At 44.2% G+C, this 23,664-nt stretch overlaps 3 protein-coding genes, 2 long non-coding RNA genes and 2 pseudogenes across 8 annotated transcripts; 4 read left to right on the forward strand and 3 right to left on the reverse strand.

Annotated features, from left to right (window-relative positions):
* Nucleotides 1-732: 732 nt before the first annotated feature.
* Nucleotides 733-7,322, forward strand: si:dkey-33i11.1 (sialoadhesin). 2 transcript variants are annotated; one of them, XM_057046325.1, is made up of 18 exons: nt 733-1,223; nt 1,661-1,759; nt 1,871-1,982; nt 2,054-2,199; nt 2,264-2,384; nt 2,451-2,587; nt 2,678-2,800; nt 2,930-3,076; nt 3,205-3,310; nt 3,418-3,581; nt 3,945-4,094; nt 4,278-4,409; nt 5,326-5,407; nt 5,503-5,548; nt 5,675-5,761; nt 5,936-6,015; nt 6,392-6,507; nt 6,696-7,322. In XM_057046325.1, exons 1-17 carry the CDS (start codon nt 1,178-1,180, stop codon nt 6,483-6,485), a joined length of 1,872 nt encoding a protein of 623 aa, XP_056902305.1. In that variant the 5' UTR covers nt 733-1,177; the 3' UTR covers nt 6,486-6,507; nt 6,696-7,322. The 2 variants fall into 2 exon arrangements, with proteins under 2 accessions (XP_056902305.1, XP_056902304.1); XM_057046324.1 differs by having other exon boundaries at nt 735-1,223; nt 5,879-6,015.
* A 1,670-nt stretch (nt 7,323-8,992) lies between these two features.
* Nucleotides 8,993-12,065, forward strand: LOC130532134 (B-cell receptor CD22-like). Of its 3 annotated transcripts, XM_057044502.1 has the most exons (8): nt 8,993-9,151; nt 9,227-9,568; nt 9,643-9,864; nt 10,102-10,380; nt 10,462-10,752; nt 10,826-10,904; nt 11,264-11,494; nt 11,807-12,065. In XM_057044502.1, exons 1-8 carry the CDS (start codon nt 9,079-9,081, stop codon nt 11,862-11,864), a joined length of 1,575 nt encoding a protein of 524 aa, XP_056900482.1. In that variant the 5' UTR covers nt 8,993-9,078; the 3' UTR covers nt 11,865-12,065. The 3 variants fall into 3 exon arrangements, with proteins under 3 accessions (XP_056900482.1, XP_056900480.1, XP_056900481.1); XM_057044500.1 differs by having other exon boundaries at nt 10,102-10,752; XM_057044501.1 differs by having other exon boundaries at nt 10,102-10,752; nt 11,267-11,494.
* A 449-nt stretch (nt 12,066-12,514) lies between these two features.
* Nucleotides 12,515-14,385, reverse strand: LOC130532137 (serine protease hepsin-like; annotated as a pseudogene).
* Nucleotides 14,386-16,358: 1,973 nt separating this feature from the next.
* On the reverse strand, nt 16,359-22,370 carry LOC130532426 (serine protease hepsin-like; annotated as a pseudogene).
* Nucleotides 18,868-19,792, reverse strand: LOC130532138 (uncharacterized). Its single transcript, XR_008952265.1, has 2 exons — nt 19,613-19,792; nt 18,868-19,534 (listed from the first exon to the last, which is right to left on the reverse strand). It is a non-coding gene; the product is annotated as an uncharacterized LOC130532138 (long non-coding RNA).
* Nucleotides 20,095-20,302, forward strand: LOC130532140 (uncharacterized). The gene is made up of 2 exons (XR_008952267.1): nt 20,095-20,229; nt 20,273-20,302. It is a non-coding gene; the product is annotated as an uncharacterized LOC130532140 (long non-coding RNA).
* Nucleotides 22,371-22,536: 166 nt separating the features above from the next.
* On the forward strand, nt 22,537-23,662 carry LOC130532427 (lachesin-like; the record flags this gene model as incomplete). Its single annotated transcript, XM_057045082.1, has 4 exons — nt 22,537-22,680; nt 22,756-23,094; nt 23,169-23,393; nt 23,631-23,662. Coding segments are annotated over exons 1-4 (669 nt in total), but the record flags the coding sequence as incomplete, so codon positions are not given.
* Between the last annotated feature and the right edge of the window lie 2 nt (nt 23,663-23,664).

Below are 23,664 nucleotides of genomic sequence, written 5' to 3' on the forward strand. Positions count from 1 at the left end.
AACCTGAATTCATTAAACTACTCTTCAATATATATATATATATAAAAATCTGCAAATATATATTTGGCACATCTAATCTCAGATACATATCAGTCGTAGCAGAATCGTCCAGCTACAGCTCATTAAATCCCCTATAGTCCAGCAGAGTCCTCCAGACAGTAAATCAGATAAACTTTCTTGACTCCTGACAGCAGCTCTGATCCTTCACATCCACCCTGAACATCACATTTGACAGCTAATAAGTAGAACTTCACCGTCAATTTCCAAACATAGATCACAATATCATGTCTGAAAAAAATTCAATTTCACTTTCTTCTGTGTCTTTGAATAAGAGGTAAAGACGGAAATGTTAAACTGTACATCATCATTACCTCTGGGTCACAAGTGGGGTAAGGAGCCAATAGGCCGAGCCATGGCGCTAAACAGACATCATTTGGCCAAGTTGTGGTGAGGTCGAATGTTTAAGTCATTTTAAGTCATCAGGATAAGTGGACACAGTTGAAGGAGAGGTCTTGAACCTCGTTTCATCTGGGTGTGGGTAGGTTTCAGTGCCAGCACATTCTCAATTAGAGCTGCAGATGAGAGGAAATCTGAGGTTTGTCTGCTTAACCAATGTCACTATTCAATTAATTTCATACATAAATCACAAACTTTACTCCTATAGGTCATGAATAAAATACAATCCTGCTGAACAAAATAAATAAACCCAAGAAATATTTAGTCATAGTAATCGCACATGGAGGAGAGGTAAATCAGGACAGGAAACAGGTCAAGAGGACCTTCAAAATAAGAAAACAGGAAGTTCACAACAATTAAAGCAAATACAGTAAAGCTAAATGTCACAATCATTCAGACAAATATCATCGCAGACCATAAAAACTGGGAAGAAAATGTGTTCAAGATGTAACTGGAAGTTACAAGATACTTGGAAAAAAACACACTTCCTCTTCCTCCTGCCTCTGTCTCCTCCCACATCCTTCCATCCCAACTGTCGCCACCTCCATCACTGCCGGGACTGCAGGTTTCCCGCTGGACTCTGTGCGACCGAGTGAGCTGGATGAAGACGCTTGAGCGGTGAGGGCTCCGGATGGATTTCACTGGATTCCATTTATTCCGATAACCATTCGCTTCACCTCTCGCCCTCTCTGGCGACGCCACAGAGCTTCTGTTAGTGGAGATGTTGGCAGGTACAGTCCTGTTCACCCTCCTGACAGCCTTACCAGGTAAGATAAAAACACACGCGTTCATCTTCACAAATCATCACAATTTTTTTTTTAAATAATCAGAAATCTAACAGATATGTTGAGCAGCATTTCACCCATCAAAAATCTGTCTCATGTTGCCAGAAACCAGTAAAAATAATAACTGGCTTGTTTGTTGCAGCCATCGGGCACATAAGGTGCTGCAGCCAGGTGTCCTTGCCTTTACGCTCAAGTTATTTATAAGTATTGATTGCCTTTTGTGCAAGGTAGCCAGCCCGGCTTTCACTTGGCAGGATGACACCGTGGCATCAGTTCTCTCTATCTGAACCGTGGTGTGACATACTCTCATCTGAGGAGCCACAATGGAGGAACCCTTGATGATTTCTTGTCTTTTATTATTACCACTTTAGTTAGAAAAATCCTTTTTTTTGCTCCTTTATTATTAAAATCTCGTGCAGGTATTCAGAGCAGGTGGAGCGTCTCATTTTCCAGAAGAGAGATCTGTGTGTGGGCAGGGACAAGTGTCACGCTGCCTTGCCGTTTCGACTACCCCTCAGGTATCAGACCAACATGGATGACCTGAAAAGGCTGCAGGGAGGTCATGTCTTTTGGTTTTAAAGCCCTTTTTGTTCCCCTTTCAAACATGGCTGCTGCTCTGGCTTTCCCAGGCCACACTGTGAGGTGGGTCATGTGGTTCCGTGTTTCTTCGGAGGGCCGCAGGGAGTTTGCTCACCACACTGACCCCAACCAGATCAGCCTGTCTTACCGCGGACGTACACGGTAACGCAAACACTCACCCGCTATCTGCGGAAAAGTGTCCACTTCCTGACCAAAGGAATGGTGGCTTCCAGATACATTGGCGGCAGCTACTCAAGCTGCTCCTTCCAGATTCGGGTCGTGAAGCTGAGCGATGCGGGCGACTACCACTTCCGGTTTGAGACAGACCAACCGCTCGGGAGATGGACCTCCCCCGACAGCGTCAGGCTCGATGTGACAGGTGAGTCCAGGCCGAATCTGCAGGACGGATGTTGGTAGTCATCGTGTGTGCGTGTGTGATCCAGACCTCCAGGTCCAGGTGCATCCAGCCCGTCACGCCAACACATTTGGTTTCGGTGAGACCGTGTTCGTAGGCTGTCAGGCGCGAGGATGCGCCGCTCCAGGAAGGAACCTCGCTCTGTACAGGTGTGATAGGTGTAACATCTCCATTGAAAATCCCCACCCAACAATCAACTGATGCTCTGCACACAGGAATGGACTGAATCTTGGCTCCTACGAGAAGTGGATGGTAATCAATCGCTTCGACCGCCAACATGCTGGAGCGTATACTTGTCGACCGATCCCACCACAGAAGGTCCATTCTCCTCTGGTCTCCCTGGCGCTTGGGTGTGGGTACAAAAGGCTCAGTTAAAAGCAGAGCTCTCTCTGTGTTTTGTGTTTTATCTCCACCCAGTCGTGTTCATTCTGCTCCCCTGCAGATTCTCCCCACTTCACCTCCATAACTGTCTTCCCAGCAGGAGAGGTGACGGAGGGGGGGTCTGTCACCCTGACCTGCAGCACTGATGCAGCTCCACCTGCAGAGAGCTTCGCGTGGTTCAAAGGTAGGGTACTAGTTTTCCTGCCGAACAGAAGCTTAGCATCAGTGAATCTAGGTTTTCCGTGTGCAGTGTGCTTTTTATTTGCGTGTAATGTGAACTTTCAGTCTCCGTGTGTCCATATTTTCTCTCCAGATATGAACAGTGGCAGCATCCCAGACAGTTTCAGACCTCAGCTGCACTTGTCCCATCTCAAATACACCGACAGGGGAGAGTACTTCTGCGTAGCTCGTAACTCACTTGGAACAGACCGCTCCAGCCCGTTTCTACTCAATGTCACCTGTGAGTCTGCTGGGTGCTTTTACCGTTGCTGCGGTGACGCTGGCTTTTGTCCGACTTCATACGTGTGCATTGTAACTCTCATAACTTGAGCCAAAATGCAGTAGAACAGAGGCAACTGCTCTTTTCAGACTCTCCAAAGAACACACAGGTGCTGTTTAGCCCTTCGGGTGACATCAGAGAAGGATCCTTCGTAAACCTGAGCTGTGCCAACAAAGCCAATCCTCCAGCTAACAGGTAAACGGAATGGGACTGAATATATTTAAGTCGTGGTTTAAAACAGGTAAATTAACATTAACGTACAGGGGTTTTATATCAATCTGCATGTTGTTTCCTGTTGTCAGGTATGCATGGTATCGTATCCTCGCAGACCACGTGCTTCCTAAAGAAACCTCGCAGAACCTGACCTTCTCCTCTGTGCGTGCCCACCACGCTGGGCAGTACTACTGTTCAGCATGGAACCAACTGGGATACCAATCCTCCATTGTGGCTACGCTTGCTGTCCTCTGTGAGTCACGCATGCGCTCTGTTTTTAATTTAATGATTATGGCACATTTCATTTACCCCGCAAATTGGAATTCTCAGCAGGGAATGACATCACCTCCAAGTTGAGCATTTTCCAAAAATGTAACAAATTTATCTTGGCTCTATTGTTGTGAGCATTGTGAGCTGATACCACTCACTCAGCTCTCCTACAGATGCAACACAGTTGCCTAGTGCATCACACAAACAGGAAAAACACATTAAGTAGGGTGTTGAAATTAAACAAAAATTGCCTGCTTAGAAATTCTGACCTTTGAATTCCCCTGGAATGCGTGGTTAATTCAATTTCCACGGCCCATCATTGTTAAAAATGTGACTCTCTATCCAGATCCCCCTAAGAACACCTCCGTGTTGGCTCACCCCTCCAGTGTGGTGGACGCCGGTCGACCTTTGACCTTGATGTGCAGCAGTCAGGCGAACCCCGCCGTGGACAATTTCACATGGCACCGCTTGGCTCTGAACGGCGGCTCTGCACAATGTTAGCATCGTAACAATGCGGTTCAACTCAAGGGTAACATTACCAAACGGTGAACTCCGGACTCTGTAATTTGTCGCGGATGTTTGCAGCGAGCGTTGCCCCGCGCCCCTCTGGACGGGCTGTCTGGTTTGCATCCTTTTGCGATTTCCTATACAGTGAGTGCATCCTCCTCTCTGTCTGCAGCATGGGGCACCAAGTCTGGCCCCGTCTTCACCATTTCTGAGGTTGGACCCAGAGAAAGCGGTCAGTACTACTGCGAGGCCCGGAATCGAATCGGAGCCCACAGTTCTCCCGTCCTCACCGTCAGAGTCAGAGGTAGCTAATCTGTTTATGCACAGACACTGAATGAAAAGTTATGTGTTGAATTATTTATATCAGTTAACAGAAACACAAAACCAAAGTAGGAACCAGGATTGCATAAGGATACCCTCGGGATGAATGATTAGGGATCTTTTTTAACATTAAAGCCACACGAAAAAAGTAAAGTGGTGTTTTTCATGACGTGTGAAGGTGTCGGAGTTCCATTCACACTCGGTCTGGAGGCCGTTCAGCAGTTCATCTCTGCTGACAACTGTTCCCTCACACCTCCGCGCTTTAACGTGCCACCTTGTGACACCACTTTTCTCCTTTCTTCTGGGTTGCTGTCGATGCTTTGGTCACTTGTAAAGGTGTCGTGGAAGAGATGAGGTGTCCCTGATAAGCTGAATAAAACATTCTGGTTCTGATCATCTCACACTGTGACCTGAAAATAAAGTGCTTCCCTTAGATTATAGCACCAGGCACGTTTTGGAAAAGGTTCTGTGGGTTTGACATGATGAGTGATGGAACCTCCCCTGTCACTATCGCAGTATGAGGTCTGGACGCTCCATGCATGGCCTCATGGCTTCTGACTGTTTTTCTATGAGTCAGGGTGAGTCATGCAAAGCTCTTTTCTCTTTGAGGGGAGAGAAATTGGTGATGAGGTGTTGTGGAAAACTACTATTTGAGTCTAGACAGCTGAAGAAGTGGAGCTCAGTTTGGAAATAAGACCTGGAAACACAAGTCCCTGCGTCTAGACGCTTGCGAGATGATGCACGGCTCTTTCCTCATTCCTGACTTTCTCTTCTATTTTAGTCTTCTTAAGTGTGCCGCACGTTTTTTTTTACTCATCTCAGGTTAACCATTATTCCCTTTATGAGTCCTTTCAGCATTCTAGTCAGGCTGATAGCCCTCTCTCCTTCGACTATGGCAGGTCGTCTCAAATTCATCGCCTTGGCCTCAGCTGTAGGTGTGTCAGCGGGACTCATCACACTCACTGTGGCCGTTATGATCAGGTGACACGCTCTAAATTTAAATATCCAGCCGGATATGACACCATTTTTGTGTTATTTAGTGGGGAGACGCTATTGTCCCACATAATGTTTTTCAGTAAGAACATGCACAGAGTCGACATGGAGTCAGGAGAAGTGATCAAGGTACGTAATGCTCTTTACTCCTACAATAAAGTCATTTCATTGGAATTTCCTCTGTCAGCAACTGCAATCTGTCCAAATATGAGCCTCGATTCTTCTCTTTCTGTGTGTGGGTGTGTGTAACTCCAGCGGCCATCAGTGACAGATGACACGATGTTCTACGAGTCAGCCCAGGAGAGCGTGCCAACGAGAAAGGGCAAGATGTCCGACATACCGGTAAACAACACCTTCCACACCTTCACCAGTGATTTGAGTCAGGGGAATGAGATTTCACCCCCTATCAACTCAGCTCTGTCGCACGTGTGCATGTCGTTGCATGTGTGGTGTGTGTAGGAGGAGGCAGAGGATTTGAGTGACAGCTCCCCTCACCCCGCAATTGTTCCCCTTAAGGACGCTCCACCAGTAACCCAGGTGGAAAGACATGGCCCCACTCCAAACTACCCAACTGTTCACTACTCCAGGTTGTCCAGGTACACATCTGCATCCTCACCCTCTGTCATCAACTCACATTCCTCTGAGGTTCTGTCTCCTTCTGCAACACATCTGAATCTCATCACTCACTGCTGAATGCAGCAGTTAACTACTATTTCACATCTAATGTACCACAGATAACCCACCCCCACCGCCCTATTTCTTTTTTTATCTTCTTTTTCATCACATCTTCCACACTCCTCTTACTCTCGTTCTTTTTCCGAATATCCAACACCTCCTGTTTATGGGACGGCAATAAATTTCCCCTTGGCGTTTTGGATTGTTAAAGACATTTTAACACATTTGGAGCAACAGCTGATATGAGTCAGATGTCCAGGTGCCCTCAAATGTTTTCGTTGTTGATCTTTTATTCAGCGTGGATCAGGTGCAGGTCCATAATCTGCCACAAGGTGGAGACAGAAAACCAAAGGAGACCTCGAACGTTGTTTACACGTTCCACCACCACTGAGGCCTGAGCACCAGAACCAAAGGTGTGATATGTATTTCCACTTTATATTTCAGAAATATAGTTAAAATATACAGTGTGTGTGTTACACATAATTATGCCTGTCATTGTTGTTGGTTTAAAAGTCCCACCTGAAAAGCTTTCACAGGAAGCTGCTAAAAGCTGCAGAAATTAAATTGAAACAAGCAAGTTCACTGCTATTGTGTCTCTTAGCTTGTTGTTCCTCAGATTCAACAGCTCATCACCTTCTTTCGTGTCAACTCGTGATTTCACATCCACTGACCCGGATACAACTGCAGGAATAGACTTCCCGTGAATGTTGACAATGCTGTTCTGGGTCACACACATCCTTGTGGATTTCTCCATGGCTCCAGGGACCGTGAGAACATGTGGTTCTTTTGGCCAGAGTGCAAGTCCAGTTCCACGCACGTTGTCTTGGGTCATCTTCAAGCAGTATTGGCACCGTTCAACTGTTATTCTGCTTGCATTCATGCCCACAATAAAGTTACTGCTGCTTTTTAGATGGTAGTTTGTTCCAAATTAAAAAAAAAAAAAAAAAGTATATATATGAATGGCTTCTACGGCATCATATGTATCCTGAAAAAAGGAAAAAATAAATAAATTCCTTAAGTGAATATGAAAAACAAATACTGTATAGTATGCAGAATTTGACATGAAACACAACTGAATTGTCATAGAGTTCAAAGTGGCTAATTTAAATGGATGATAAGACAACATTTATTCTGTTGACTGTATTAAATTGGCAATAATTCTGGATTGCATGCTGTTGTTTGCTATTCATAAAATATTCATTATCATAACAAAAGACAAAACACAACATACCTTTGTCCCTTTCTGTACATTTTAAAGTTTTGGGGAAGATAAATATGGGTAATTAGACACAAACAAAGCCTACTGTAGAAAGTGGTTCAGTGGGTTTTCAAAGCAGACACATGAACGATTACGGGAAATTCTGAATGTGTGCTGAACCAGAGAAACAGACATTGCTTGCTCATGTAATTTGCTTATTTCAGTTCCCCAGTATTAAGAACATTCAAATTTTGTTAAAAATAGGTTAATAGTTTCTACTGTAGTTTGTGACTGATCAATTAGTTATTATTAAGTAACAACAAAATAAAGTAATCCCAAAGACTAAAATATTCTGGTGTGACCTTGGAATTCCCCCCTGTAAAATAAAGCCTTCACTTCAAATGTGTGCATGTGTCTTTTTTCCTCCCAAAGTGGTCCCATCATGTTTCTAAGCCATTATGAAATGTTTATTTTCAGAACCATCACTGTGGTTGTGCAACATCAGTTTTAATAAAATATTTTTAGTGAAAATTTTAAAGTAACATGGGGCAGTTTTCTATTTTAATGTCAAATCAAAACTGAAGTATTATGATACTGTTTGTAATCCTGACATCACTTCATTGATATATGATAGGGGTATATTTTGATTGTCCAACATCAACCCATACCCCATCAATGATGTTCCCAGTGTTCACCTCACTAACATGCCAAAGTGAATCATAAAGAATGTAGATGCAGTATTTAATGAATGTTCATCTTCAAAGCTGGCAGCCATGTCAAATGTTTACACATTTATGCACTGTCCAGAGTTCAAAACGTTTAATCGGTACAACTCGCATCTCACTTCCTGTTTTCCTCACTTCCTGTTTGTTGCCGTGGCGACAGTAACGATACGCGTGCTGTGCAGGAAACTGTCGTCACGGTCACCGCATTTAAAAGTACACTCGAACACGCTTTTTTAAAATATATATATATATATATATTATTAATGAATACATACGAACAATTAAAAAATAATGAATAATAGTTAGTAATAACTAATAATAGTTAACCCCACCTATTTATTAAGGCTGATATTTTTTTGGTTTCAGACAACGGTCCATGCTTTGTTACAACCATGCAACTAACACAGCGGTAATTTCATTATAATTTTAGATAAATTTCGAATAGAACAATTTTTCAAGAAGTTCTGTCAGATTTCTCTTGTGTGGAAAATAGAAGCGAGACTCTGGCGGTTCTGAAATAAACTTAACCAAACCTTTAAAATACAAACATTAAAAAACAATTGCCTAAATCAAAAAATAAGATTTAATTACACTTCTCCAAAAACCCCCCTTTTTGTTCTTTCTTCCTTTCTTCGTCTTCATGTCTTGGCCATCGTAGTCGCTGTCTGACATTAATTGTAGGTACATAATTATGATATTTCTGTGTAGATTATCTGGGGACCAGTCAGCTGCGTTGCCTTCGTTTAGTTTAATGTTCCAGCAGCGGCGCCTAGTGGACAGAGATGGATTTCGCAGAACGTCACAGAAAATGCCGATGAGCAAATTTTTATAATACTTTAAGGTTACTTATAACATAAAATTCGTCTCTCTCTCTTATAGGCAGCAACAGTTCTTTTTACAGTGCTTGCGATTCAGATCATAAACCGGAATCTCTCAAAAGGTTTTTTTTTTAACACTAAAAAAAAAATCTGAGAAGAGGAAGGAACATGAAATCCTCCCACTTTTGGTTAGTGTTCAACATAAATAGCCCTAAAGCGGTTGGTCGTGCACATTGAGATTATATGGAACTCTGTCGATATAGGCGGATTTTAAGCATGAAAAGTCATTTTTTGATTATTCTTGCGACGATATCTGGTGAGTCAACATATTTTGGTTTCAACGTTTCAGGTCAAATCTTCTAATCACTGAGTTTATTTACTTGTATGAAAGGTGCTCAGAGAGGATCCTTGGAAGTGACCTTGGACAGTGATCTGTGCGTTCTGAGAGGGGCGTCAGCGGTGATTAACTGCCGGTATTCCAAACCTTTTTACAACACTGTCACCAGAGTTGGCTGGTGGAAACAATATCAGGAGGTTGGTTATTGGAGGAGCGGCTCTTTGCCAAATTTCAGGGTTTCCTCGCAGCGCTATCGATATTTGGGCAACTTCAACAGTGACTGCCGCCTGCAGATAAATGATGTGCAACACGCCGATGCAGGGGACTACTCTTTCAGTTTTTCCACCTGGTCCGAAACTCAGACGAGTAAAACATCTACTGAGTTGTATGTAAAAGGTAACAACAGGAATAAACCAGCCAGCGAGTGTTTGAATCACCGTTCTAACTTCACCCTTTTCCCTGTGATTCAGAGCTGACGGCTGCTGTGCAGTCGAGCTCCGTGGCGGAAGGCGACGACATCAGGCTGACCTGTGTGTCGGGCTGTTCCACGCCAGTGGACATTGTCTGGTTCAAGGATGGACAACCTGTAAGCAACGACTTTGTAGCCAGGCGAGAGGACACTGGCAGGTACCACTGTGCTGTCTGGAGACAAGAGAGGGTCAGATCTGCTCCCGTGGCCGTAAATGTACTGTGTAAGCCCGTTACACTTTCTCCTAATTTCATCAACTATCACTGATTCAACATCTGCTTAATTAAACTGTTCTGCAGAAGTCACATTAATCAATTTTGAAAACAGCAATTACTGATGTGTATAAACTGAAATAAAAATAAGAAATGTGTCTGAAAAAAGATGCCATTCCACCTTTACATACTCTTTTCTATCCATATTTCACTGTATCCTTCAACCTTCCGGCTCATCCCTCCATCAGATCCTCCTGACAGAGTGACCTTGACCATCAGTTCACCCGGGAACGTCGTCAGAGGAAGTTCGGTGGTTCTCACCTGCCACAGCGACGCCAGCCCCCCGGTGAGAAACAACGGGTACAGCCTCTACAGGGAAGGGCGCTTCATCGGGTCGGGGCACAGAACACCCATCCCTGACGTGCAGCCGGATCACAGCGGGCGGTACCACTGTCAGGCCTGGAACAACATCAGCAGCAGAGGGGTGGACCATTTTAACTCCTCTGCGGTCCTCCTCCAGGTCTACTGTACGTATCTGGACATAAACTCAACTCAACACATTTCTGATGATGACGATGTGACTGTGTGGGATCCCGTTCTTCTCCCAGACGTCCCAGAGAACATTTCCATTACAATTAACCCAGCCCATGTGGTGTGGGGCAGCAGTGTGACTCTGACCTGCTCCAGTGATGCTAACCCCCCTGCAGATACCTACATCTGGTACAGAAATACAAACTCCAGCAGCTCCAACGGGCTGCAGGTGGGCTCAGGTCAGGTGTTGTCCATTCCCTCCATGGAGGCGCTGCACTCTGGACTGTACCTCTGCCAGGCCAGGAACCAAGTGGGGGGGAAGAACTCGACCGAGGTGCTGCTGGCCATGGTGGATGAGGAGCAGCGGGGTTTGTGTCTGGTAGAGTTTGCAAAGATAACTAGGTTAAAGTGATTAAATGGTGACATGTCTGACCTCCTCAGGTAGCCAGATGCTCCCAGCTGTGGTCGGAATTGGACTCGCTCTCATCGTAGCTCTTGTGGTCGCCCTCTTTTTGTTCTGGTGAGTCAGTCATTAATGAAGATGCTGCACTTTTCTCCACTCAAATGCCATTTTATTGCTTCTTCCTCCTTTTCTGGCCGTTGGATGACGTTTTTCTTTGTCCAGAATTGCCACATGTGGGCTACCCCTCATTTCCCTTACCAAATAAATAACAAATTTCTCTTTGATGCGACCAATTTTTCATCAGAGCTTTCAGAAATCTTTTTCTTCCACCTTCAAATGAGCTAGACAGATTAGGAGATTCTGTTCCTGAAACTTTCACACTGTTTTCACGCTGCTACTTTCAAGGAAACTTTAGTCAAAATGTGATCTGGAAGAATGAGCTATATTCTATATTTATATGTTTGTTGTTGTCTCAGCAGGTGGAAAAAAAGGCGCCTTCATCAGAAGGCGCTTGATGAATCCAACGTCATATACAGCAACATCCAAAGGCCAGACTCCGCTCTGCCAGACGTCGCTCGCCATACAATCCGTTCCTCCTCCTCCCAGTCTCCGGCATCCATCGGAGGCGAGGTGACCTACTCATTAGTGAACATCAAATCCAGAGATCTGGAGGGGCTGAGCGACAGTCCAGATGTGCAGGGCTCACGGTAGGTTCACTGTTCCAGTCTGGTGGTGGCTGTTTTCACACTTTCAAACTTTTCACACTGCAATAGTTGCGTTAAAAATGCCCTGATGAAGCATTAAATTTGTGGTTAGAACTTTGAGGAACTCTCTATTTTGAAGAGCCATCTAGAGTGAAGCTGATTAAGTTTAAGGAAGTGTTGAGTATGTGGGGAATTTGTCATGCAGGCAGCACAGTTTGTTCTTGGTTTAGTTTATGAATAGAAGGGTGAAAACAACAGCACAATGTAAAAGGAAGCAAAGTGTGTTTGTAATGTTTGGTTAATTTATCCCCACAGGTCCAAAGGAAAAAACAGCATCGACAGTGTGATCTATGCTACCATTTCACCACGATGACCCAGGAACTAACTGTATCGATCATTTTAATTATTTTATATTTGGTACATTTCTGAACAAGGACTCAGTCTTGCCTAATTCTTTACAACATAAAGATTAACAAACTTTGTTAAATATCTGACTTGCATTTTCAACCAGGACACAGGCAGTGCCACAATAGGTATTAAAGAAGCACACAAAAGAGCTCCTCTGAGAAGACAATTTCAATTTTTTATTGCACTGTGGCTCCGCAAATGCTTCAAATAAACATCATAAACAACAAAAAACTATTTACAACGAGAACAAAATACTGATTGCAACAAGAGTGAAGTCCGCATCAGTTCGCGTGAGGAAAAGACAAAACATGTTTGAATAACTGCTTTTTATGCTAAAGCCGGGGTATTGCATGCAGTTTCTGCTATGACATACCTATGTGCAGTTTAAGTAATCTTAAAAATTAGCAGTTGCATTTAGCCTTTAGCAACACAAACTTGAGTCCCAAATAAATGGCACAGGCTGTACTTAATCTGGAGGACAAACTAAACAGTTATCATCCACAATTTCATGAGTCTGCATGTAAATTCACTTTTTGAGATAACGGTCAACTTGATGCTGTGTGCCACTAAAGTGAACAAGAAGTGGGGGGAAAAACAAGAAAGGCAAAAGAAAAGTCAGAGAAAAAAAATGTATTGTATCACAAAAGTGGCCTCTAGTATTGATCATATTACAAATTCACTTTGGCTTTTATAATCAGTCTTTAACTATACAAAAATAGACTCCTGTAGAGGTTAAACAATGTTAGTAACTCTGCTCACAGTTGGGGTATTAATGGTTCAGGAAAGCAGTATCTGTCTTTATTACCCTAGAGGTCCCTTCTGACCTCTGCAAGGTCGGCTCAGAGCTTCATACCCAATTTCATGGCCGAGCCAATTTGTGCACCCCTGGTAAGTTGTGATAGCTCTGTTGGTGGGGGAGACAAGCACAAACACATCTGTAACACCAACGTTTCCTCTGGTATTATGACAAATAAACTCCATAAAAGAAAGAGAGTCTCTCACCCTCATGGCTGTAGATATCCAGGGAAGAAATCGGGAAACTTTGGTGTAGACGCCAGGTTTCTTGGCCATAGCACAGCCCGTTCCCCAGCTCACAACTCCGTGCAGACGATACCGGCTGGTCTTGGACAGACAGTCTTCTGCCACAAAGGGACCGCCGCTGTCTCCTCCCTGTGTCACAGGTTAAGAAGGTCAGAAAATCCACCAAGATACAGAAATGCAAGCATATGAATGAGAGGGCACAGGAAGACTAGATTTGTGCACCAAAATACATAACAGAGGAAAATACAGACCTGACAAGCATCAATGCCTCCTTTCTCATAACCAGCACAGAACATGGTAGTGGTGATCTGGTTGTCATAGTAATCAGGAGCGTTGCATACGGCATCGCTGATGATGGGCACATGTGCCTCCTGAAGGACATCTGCAAGGTGCCCTGACAGGCAACAAAACTGTCAAACTCTGTAGATATTAGCCGGTCGTTTGTAAAAAACAATAACAATTGTCATAAAATATAAACTCACTGAAGTATCCGACATTTCCCCAGCCAGTAATTGTTCCCATTTGCCCATCTATTAATCTTTGTCCATGTGTTGGCAGACAGACAGGCTGGATGTACTCTGTAAATGTACACAAAAAGCAAATTACATCATCTTACTGACGTGCACTAATACAGGGGCTGTAATTCTAAATGATCAACACTAGGTGGAAGAAATGCCCAAGTGGAAGATCTTTAATTATATAACATGTTATAAATTAACAGAAGAATTCAACAATTAACCAGCTACGAATCTAACATAAAATATTAGCCCAGAAAAGTTGACATGTGTATATAGTTTATTTAATGTTCTCAGTTAATCTGTACACATGTTATAATTATTCAAATCTGTGCTGTGGGGTCACAAACATTACCGTGGAAAGAGATTGCGCTCCTTTTTCCTCATCTATAAAAACTGTTATCATGAAATCGTGTGTATGTGAGTGTGGTGTGTGTGTGTGTGTGTGTGTGTGTGTGTGTGTCTGCCTTCATACCGTTGAACGTGAGAGGCTGGGTGAGGGCGAGAACGGCGATGTCCCTGCTGTTGTCGTCGATGTTAGCATCCACAAAGGGCAGGTAGCTGCTGTGGTAAACGATAGTCTTAACCTCCGCCACGTTGGCATTGACAGGTTTGTTGGAGATGGAGCCCAGCAACACACTCCAGCGGTTAAGAAAGCTATACCGCCTAGCACAGAAGATATATACTGCTCTTGTATCCATACAGACAAGAGTTTGCATTTTATGCAGCTCTCTTGCTTACTTGGGGAAGCAGTGTGCTGCAGAGACGATCCAGCGGTTTGAGATGATGGACCCCCCACTGGTGGACTCCATCATACTGGAGGCTCACCTGCCAAGGCCAACTTCCCTGCCTGGCATCTACACCACCGACTATACGGTCTGCTGCAAAACTACGCCTGCCGCAGTCTGAGGGGAGAGAGCAGATAGAAAATCAAACAGTGTGGGGGTAATTTTAGGACACAACTGGGGGAAAACAGACAAGATAGGCATAAAGGAGGGGATTAGAATGCCAGACAGGATGTGTAAGCTGTCGGTGGTTCTCACCTGCCACAGCGACGCCACCCCCCGTGAGAAACAACGGCTACAGCCTCCACAGGGAAGGGCTTCTTCATCGGTTGGGGCAGAACTCTACACATCCCTGACGTGCAGCCGGATCACAGCGGGCGGTACCACTGTCAGGCCTGGAACAGCATCAGCAGCAGAGGGGTGGACCATTTTAACTCCTCTGCGGTCCTCCTCCAGGTCTACTGTACGTATCTGGACATAAACTCAACTCAACACATTTCTGATGATGACGATGTGACTGTGTGGGATCCCGTTCTTCTCCCAGACGTCCCAGAGAACATTTCCATTACAATTAACCCAGCCCATGTGGTGTGGGGCAGCAGTGTGACTCTGACCTGCTCCAGTGATGCTAACCCCCCTGCAGATACCTACATCTGGTACAGAAATACAAACTCCAGCAGCTCCAACGGGTCGCAGGTGGGCTCAGGTCAGGTGTTGTCCATTTCCTCCATGGAGGCGCTGCACTCTGGACTGTACCTCTGCCAGGCCAGGAACCAAGTGGGGGGGAAGAACTCGACCGAGGTGCTGCTGGCCATGGTGGATGAGGAGCAGCGGGGTTTGTGTCTGGTAGAGTTTGCAAAGATAACTAGGTTAAAGTGATTAAATGGTGACATGTCTGACCTCCTCAGGTAGCCAGACGCTCCCAGCTGTGTACGGAATTGGACTCGCTCTCATCGTAGCTCTCGTGGTCGCCCTCTTTTTGTTCTGGTGAGTCAGTCATTAATGAAGATGCTGCACTTTTCTCCACTCAAATGCCATTTTTATTGCTTCTCCTTTTCTGGGCGTTGGATGATGTTTTTCTTTGTCCAGAATAGCCACATGTGGGCTAACCCTCATTTCCCTTACCAAATACAATAACAAATTTCTCTTTGATGCGACCAATTTTTCATCAGAGTTTTCAGAAATCTTTTTTTCTTCCACCTTTAAATGAGCTAGACAGATTAGGAGAGTCTGTTCCAGAAACTTTCACGCTGTTTTCACGCTGCTACTTTCAAGGAAACTTTAGTCAAAATCTGATCTGGAAGAATGAGCTACATTCTATATTTATATGTTTGTTGTTGTCTCAGCAGGTGGAAAAAAAGGTGATGAATCCAACGTCATATACAGCAACATCCAAAGGCCAGACTCCGCTCTGCCAGACGTCGCTCGCCATACGATCCCTTCCTCCTCCTCCTCTCAGTCTCCGGCATCCATCGGAGGCGAGGTGATCTACTCATTAGTGAACATCAAATCCAGAGATCTGGAGGGGCTGAGCGACAGTCCAGATGTGCAGGGCTCACGGTAGGTTCACTGTTCCAGTCTGGTGGTGGCTGTTTTCACACTTTCAAACTTTTCACACTGCAATAGTTGCGTTAAAAACGCCCTGATGAAGCATTAAATTTGTGGTTAGAACTTTGAGGAACTCTCTATTTTGAAGAGCCATCTAGAGTGAAGCTGATTAAGTTTAAGGAAGTGTTGAGTACGTGGGGAATTTGTCATGCAGGCAGCACAGTTTGTTCTTGGTTTAGTTTATGAATAGAAGGGTGAAAACAACAGCAATGTAAAAGGAAGCAAAGTGTGTTCGTAATGTTTGGTTAATTTATCTCCACAGGTCCAAAGGAAAAAACAGCATCGACAGTGTGATCTATGCTACCATTTCACCACGATGACCCAGGAACTAACTGTATCGATCATTTTAATTATTTTATATTTGGTACATTTCTGAACAAGGACTCAGTCTTGCCTAATTCTTTACAACATAAAGATTAACAAACTTTGTTAAATATCTGACTTGCATTTTCAACCAGGACACAGGCAGTGCCACAATAGGCATTAAAGAAGCACACAAAAGAGCTCCTCTGAGAAGACGATTTCAATTTTTTATTGCACTGTGGCTCCGCAAAACGCTTCAAATAAACATCATAAACAACAAAAAACTATTTACAACGAGAACAAAATACTGATTGCAACAAGAGTGAAGTCCGCATCAGTTCGCGTGAGGAAAAAGACAAAACATGTTTGAATAACTGCTTTTTATGCTAAAGCCGGGGTATTGCATGCAGTTTCTGCTATGACATACCTATGTGCAGTTTAAGTAATCTTAAAAAATTAGCAGTTAGCCTTTAGCAACACAAACTTGAGTCCCAAATAAATGGCACAGGCTGTACTTAATCTGGAGGACAAACTAAACGGTTATCATCCACAATTTCATGAGTCTGCATGTAAATTCACTTTTTGAGATAACTGTCAACTTGATGCTGTGTGCCACTAAAGTGAACAAGAAGTGGGGGGAAAAACAAGAAAGGCAAACAGAAAAAATGTATTGTATCACAAAAGTGGCCTCTAGTATTGATCATATTACAAATTCACTTTGGCTTTTATAATCAGTCTTTAACTATACAAAAATAGACTCCTGTAGAGGTTAAACAATGTTAGTAACTCTGCTCACAGTTGGGGTATTAATGGTTCAGGGAAGCAGTATCTGTCTTTATTACCCTAGAGGTCCCTTCTGACCTCTGCAAGGTCGGCTCAGAGCTTCATACCCAATTTCATGGCCGAGCCAATTTGTGCACCCCTGGTAAGTTGTGATAGCTCTGTTGGTGGGGGAGACAAGCACAAACACATCTGTAACACCAACGTTTCCTCTGGTATTATGACAAATAAACTCCGTAAAAGAAAGAGAGTCTCTCACCCTCATGGCTGTAGATATCCAGGGAAGAAACCGGGAAACTTTGGTGTAGACGCCAGGTTTCTTGGCCATAGCACAGCCCGTTCCCCAGCTCACAACTCCGTGCAGACGATACCGGCTGGTCTTGGACAGACAGTCTTCTGCCACGAAGGGAAAGCCGCTGTCTCCCTGTGTCACAGGTTAAGAAGGTCAGAAAATCCACCAAGATACAGAAATGCAAGCATATGAATGAGAGGGCACAGAAAGACTAGATTTGTGCACCAAAATACATAAACAGAGGAAAATACAGACCTGACAAGCATCAATGCCTCCTTTCTCATAACCAGCACAGAACATGGTAGTGGTGATCTGGTTGTCATAGTAATCAGGAGCATTGCATACGGCATCGCTGATGATGGGCACATGTGTCTCCTGAAGGACATCTGCAAGGTGCCCTGACAGGCAACAAAACTGTCAAACTCTGTAGATATTAACCGGTCTTTTGTAAAAAAAAAAAAAACAATAACAATTGTCATAAATATAAACTCACTGAAGTATCCGACATTTCCCCAGCCAGTAATTGTTCCCATTTGCCCATCTATTAATCTTTGTCCATGTGTTGGCAGACAGACAGGCTGGATGTACTCTGTAAGTACACACAAAAAAAATTACATCATCTTACTGACGTGCACTAATACAGGGGCTGTAATTCTATATGATGAACACTAGGTGGAAGCAATGCCCAAGTGGACGATCTTCAATTATATAACACGTTATAAATTAACAAGAAGAATTCAACAATTAATCAGCCACGAATCTAACATCAAATATTAGCCCAGAAAAGTTGACATGTGTATATAGTTCATTTAATGTTCTCAGTTAATCTGTACACATGATATAATTATTCAAATCTGTGCTGTGGGGTCACAAACATTTCCGTGGAAAAGAGATTGCGCTCCTTCCTCATCTGTAAAAACTGTTATCATGAAATCGTGTGTGTGTGTGTGTGTGTGTGTCTGCCTTCATACCGTTGAACGTGAGAGGCTGGGTGAGGGCGAGAACGGCGATGTCCCTGCTGTTGTCGTCGATGTTAGCATCCACAAAGGGCAGGTAGCTGCTGTGGTAAACGATAGTCTTAACCTCCGCCACGTTGGCATTGACAGGTTTGTTGGAGATGGAGCCCAGCAACACACTCCAGCGGTTAAGAAAGCTATACCGCCTAGCACAGAAGATATATACTGCTCTTGTATCCATACAGACAAGAGTTTGCATTTTATGCAGCTCTCTTGCTTACTTGGGGAAGCAGTGTGCTGCAGAGACGATCCAGCGGTTTGAGATGATGGACCCCCCCACTGGTGGACTCCATATACTGGAGGCTCACCTGCCAAGGCCAACTTCCCTGCCTGGCATCTACACCACCGACTATACGGTCTGCTGCAAAACTACGCCTGCCGCAGTCTGAGGGGAGAGAGCAGATAGAAAATCAAACAGTGTGGGGGTAATTTTAGGACACAACTGGGGGAAAACAGACAAGATAGGCATAAAGGAGGGGATTAGAATGCCAGACAGGATGTGAAAGTGTGGCGGGGTGGAGAGAGGTGGAACGGTTAACGACAACGCCACCTGGGGAGTTTCACCCCAGGAATTAACCGGAGAACAGGCACGCGCAGATAAGGTTCTATTCCAGAGGCAGAGACGGGATTGAGGGTTAGGCACTACAATTTTATTAAATCCAATACTCAACAAAAAATAACTCAGCTGTACAAAAGTCAAACAAAAGGGGTGGACAGGGCTGGGGCCCCACCGGCAGGTAAAACTCAATTAGGGGAGATAAACAAACTAAAAACACCCGTGCTACTGCAAACAAACTACACACGAGGGGTGATGAAAACGCCCTCCACCAGGGGTTGGGTCCCCGCCGTGGCCCGCAGCACCTGTCCACAAAGAAAAGAGAACAATTAAATTTACAATGATAAACAATCAGACGCAACGAGCGCACACGCGCACACACACACCTCACACAGACAGGCAAATAAATGGTGACCAGGTCGTCTAAAAGAACACAACGTCAACCAAGAAACGAAAAGCAACAAAACCTAAAAAAGTAAATATAAATTGATACAATTTACACACTGTTAAGAGTCTAAAATTTAGGCAAAAGCTCCGTGGTCGCCTCGGCGGCACCACCACGTCTCAGCGCCGTTTCTCCGAGCAAAGGGGAGCGAGGGGAGAGGGAGAGAGCGAGAGAGAGAGAATCCCGAACCAAAGCACCGAGCCAAAGCAGCAGTGGGTCCAGTAAGCGAGGTAATCTACTCCATGAGGGGTCCCGCTGGGGCATCGCGACCCACCGACACCAGCCGGCAGCCAACTGCAGCGAGAACAGCCCCATTACCATTTATCAACTAAGTGAGTGGGGGAGTCAGTGACGCGCATTGCTGCGCCTTACCTGCCCAGTGCCAACTAGCGCGCACGCCCTTACGGCAAAGCGCTCTGGACGGAAGGATGGCGGGAGGAAGCACCAACCTTCTGCAACAAGTAGCAAGCACACGTTCCAGCACTGTTGCACTTTACGTCGTAACCAGAGGAAATATGCGTTAGCATGTGTAACAGGTACATATAATATTGTATTATAATTACACAAAATTGTTCTTTTGTTTATTATTGTTGAACATACCTGGTGTTTGTTTTACTGTGCTGTCTTGGTCCTCCAGTCACTTCGTCTGTATTTTATTTCTTCTTCGTGTGTCCCCCTTGGTGCACCTGTATAAATTCGAGGGTCGCGACTTCCTCTTCCCTTTTGCAATTCTCGTGTTGGGAAGAGGTCAGTCATCTTTTGTAATCCCTTGTTTTAAGTGTCTTTTTGTTATTATTTTGTCTTAATTTGTCACTCTTATAACACTACAGTTCTAGTCAAGTTTATATTGAGCTCTGATGTTGCTCCGATGTAGTGTTTTATTGATGTGAACAGGTGCGATGGTGCTAACTCCATGTTGTCTTCTCTGTAGTTTGGGCTGGATCAGCAAATAGCGGCACATGTTAATTTTGCTGTTTTATTTTGACCAGGTATGTTTTTCTTGCCCTTTTGCAATTCTCGTGTTGGGAAGAGATTAAACGGAGAGTGCCTCCAAAAGTTCAACTATGTCCCGTGGCTACTCTACGCACCACAACCACAAAAATAACACAACGCAGACATACACCGGTCACACATGCCGTGCTTTTACCTTGGCGCTGCCAGACAGCATGCTCATTCTAGGACAGGTTCAGTTGGTCAAACAGCCCAGATAAGCTGCAACCACGCTACAACTTCGTCGAAGGGGGAAATCAACTAAAGCTAAGGATGGGCAGATCGATCCCGTGGTATCGATATATCGATACTCACAAGCTACTCATTTGGTATCAATGTTCTTTTATAAATATCGATACTAACTAAAAAAAAATTGGGGTGTATGCATCACTTTCCGCCGTTTTAGATTAGTTACTTAAATTAATATGTGCCGGGACGCCCCTATACCTGGCGGCGTACTGAGCTGGCCCATGTCACGTGACAGGAGATAGGGAATGAGCATCAACCTGCAACATAGCCTGCGCCGAGCCGACACAGTCAGCAAAAGGCAGAGCCGGAGGAAATAATCAGCCAGAGACGCAATCGTGTTAAAGCAGAAAATGTGAATATGATACTTTTTCTGAACAGCAATCTGAGACTTCAGTAAAGTGTGATGACATACCTCAAGTGCACTAAAGGTGTGATGGTGTCAGACATTGTTCTAATTATTTTTTTATGGAACAACTGTCTTATGCAGGTTTAAAGGATAAGGAAATCCTAGTAATCAATTGACCATAATAAATTGTATATAAATGGTCTGTATTTGTCTTAAATGTAATAATATTTTGACTGACAAAAATTGCCAGTAAGAAATGAACGGTATCGGGATCGGGATCGATATCGATGAAAATACAAGAAAAAGTATCAGTATCGTATCGAATCCCAAAAGTGTGGTATCGCCCATCCTTAAACTAAAGCCAGCTGGAGGCAGTGCCTTATATAAACCTTTTCTCCACCCACCAATTAAGGCACTACCTCCATATGGCACCTGTTCGGAGGGCAGGCCACGCCCTGCCACAAAAGCATCAAGGAAGCAAAGAAAAACACAAAGATCACCAGAGAAAGAGTAGCCCAGCGTGTGAAATAAGGTGGGAGAGTGTCCAGAGTGTGTCGGACAGTGATAGTATATCTCAGCAAACATCTTACCTTGGCACAAGAGTGTGAGAACCTCCCGGCTCTCACAGTCACTGGAACAAAGACAGACACAGTTAGCAACAACAGCCTGACGTCCAAACTAGCATAGTGCTGATGTTTCTGTGCGTTAACCAAGAAGAGAGGTGAAAGAAAAGGGCAAAGGGAGGACAGTGGCTGTCGGTGCAGCGTCGCACAGACGGGTGGAGCTTACCACGGGAACAACGCGTCTTTGATTTTCTTGCCGTAGCTGAGCTCTTCCTGTTTGACGCAGAAGAACTCGCCACCATCTCTGCTGGCCTCCGGCACTGAAGCAACGGAGTGATTCACCACACTGAAACGCACAAACACACTTCAGTCGCATGTCACAGCATTTAATGCTCAGATAGATCTGTAAAAAACCCATCTCACCTAACAAAACCCACTTCCTCACAGCTGATGCTAGCAAGGAACTCATTGGCTGAGGAGGAACACACCTGGCGCCACCTCTTGTGGGTGGAGTCAAACACACTGATCCTTGCTGCTTTGTTCCAACCATGCAACTAACACAGCGGTAATTTCATTATAATTTTAGATAAATTTCGAATAGAACAATTTTTCAAGAAGTTCTGTCAGATTTCTCTTGTGTGGAAAATAGAAGCGAGACTCTGGCGGTTCTGAAATAAACTTAACCAAACCTTTAAAATACAAACATTAAAAAACAATTGCCTAACTCAAAAAATAAGATTTAATTACACTTCTCCAAACACAACCCCCTTTTTGTTCTTTCTTCCTTTCTTCGTCTTCATGTCTTGGCCATCGTAGTCGCTGTCTGACATTAATTGTAGGTACATAATTATGATATTTCTGTGTAGATTATCTGGGGACCAGTCAGCTGCGTTGCCTTCGTTTAGTTTAATGTTCCAGCAGCGGCGCCTAGTGGACAGAGATGGATTTCGCAGAACGTCACAGAAAATGCCGATGAGCACATTTTTATTATACTTTAAGGTTACTTATAACATAAAATTCGTCTCTCTCTCTTATAGGCAGCAACAGTTCTTTTTACAGTGCTTGCGATTCAGATCATAAACCGGAATCTCTCAAAAGGTTTTTTTTTTAACACTAAAAAAAAAGTCTGAGAAGAGGAAGGAACATGAAATCCTCCCACTTTTGGTTAGTGTTCAACATAAATAGCCCTAAAGCGGTTGGTCGTGCACATTGAGATTATATGGAGCTCTGTCGATATAGGCGGATTTTAAGCATGAAAAGTCATATTTTGATTATTCTTGCGACGATATCTGGTGAGTCAACATATTTTGGGTTCAACGTTTCAGGTCAAATCTTCTAATCACTGAGTTTATTTACTTGGATGAAAGGTGCCCGGAGAGGATCCTTGGAAGTGACCTTGGACAGTGATCTGTGCGTTCTGAGAGGGGCGTCAGCGGTGATTAACTGCCGGTATTCCAAACCTTTTTACCACGCTGTCACCGGAGTTGGCTGGTGGAAACAATATCAGCTGGTTGGTTATTGGAGGCCCGGCTCTTTGCCAAATTTCAGGGATTACTCGCAGCGCTATCGATATTTGGGCGACTTCATCAGTGACTGCAGCCTGCAGATAAATGATGTGCAACACACCGATGCAGGGAAATACTCTTTCAGTTTTTACACCAGGTCCGAAAAGAAGAGTAAAACATCTACTGAGTTGTATGTAAAAGGTAACAACAGGAATAAACCAGCCAGCGAGTGTTTGAATCACCCTTCTAACTTTACCCTTTTCCCTGTGATTCAGAGCTGACGGCTGCTGTGCAGTCGAGCTCCGTGGCGGAAGGCGACGTCATCAGGCTGACCTGTGTGTCGGGCTGTCCCACGCCAGTGGACACTGTCTGGTTCAAGGATGGACAACCTGTAAGCAACGAGGTCTTTGTAGCCAGGCGAGAGGACACTGGCAGGTACCACTGTGCTGTCCGGGGACAAGAGAGGGTCAGATCTGCTCCCGTGGCCGTAAATGTACTGTGTAAGCCCGTCACACTTTCTCCTAATTTCATCAACTATCACTGATTCAACATCGGCTTAATTGAACAGTTCTGCAGAAGTCACATTAATCAATTTTAAAAACAGCAATTACTGATGTGTATAAACTGAAATAAAAATAAGAAATGTGTCTGAAAAAAGATGCCATTCCACCTTTACATACTCTTTTCTATCCATATTTCACTGTATCCTTCAACCTTCCGGCTCATCCCTCCATCAGATCCTCCTGACAGAGTGACCTTGACCATCGGTTC

Source organism: Takifugu flavidus, chromosome 10 (assembly GCF_003711565.1).
Source record: "Takifugu flavidus isolate HTHZ2018 chromosome 10, ASM371156v2, whole genome shotgun sequence".
NCBI classification, from domain to species: Eukaryota; Metazoa; Chordata; class Actinopteri; order Tetraodontiformes; family Tetraodontidae; genus Takifugu; species Takifugu flavidus.

Bases quoted from the DNA above. Each gene is read 5' to 3' on its own strand.
- si:dkey-33i11.1 (XM_057046324.1), top strand. From the start codon at position 1,178: ATGTTGGCAGGTACAGTCCTGTTCACCCTCCTGACAGCCTTACCAG. The intron at 1,983-2,053 runs GTAACGCAAACA...GGTGGCTTCCAG, and splicing joins TCTTACCGCGGACGTACACG to ATACATTGGCGGCAGCTACT. The intron at 3,311-3,417 runs GTAAACGGAATG...TCCTGTTGTCAG, and splicing joins GCCAATCCTCCAGCTAACAG to GTATGCATGGTATCGTATCC.
- LOC130532134 (XM_057044500.1), top strand. From the start codon at position 9,079: ATGGAACTCTGTCGATATAGGCGGATTTTAAGCATGAAAAGTCATTTT. The intron at 9,152-9,226 runs GTGAGTCAACAT...CTTGTATGAAAG, and splicing joins TATTCTTGCGACGATATCTG to GTGCTCAGAGAGGATCCTTG. The intron at 10,753-10,825 runs GTTTGTGTCTGG...TGACCTCCTCAG, and splicing joins GGTGGATGAGGAGCAGCGGG to GTAGCCAGATGCTCCCAGCT.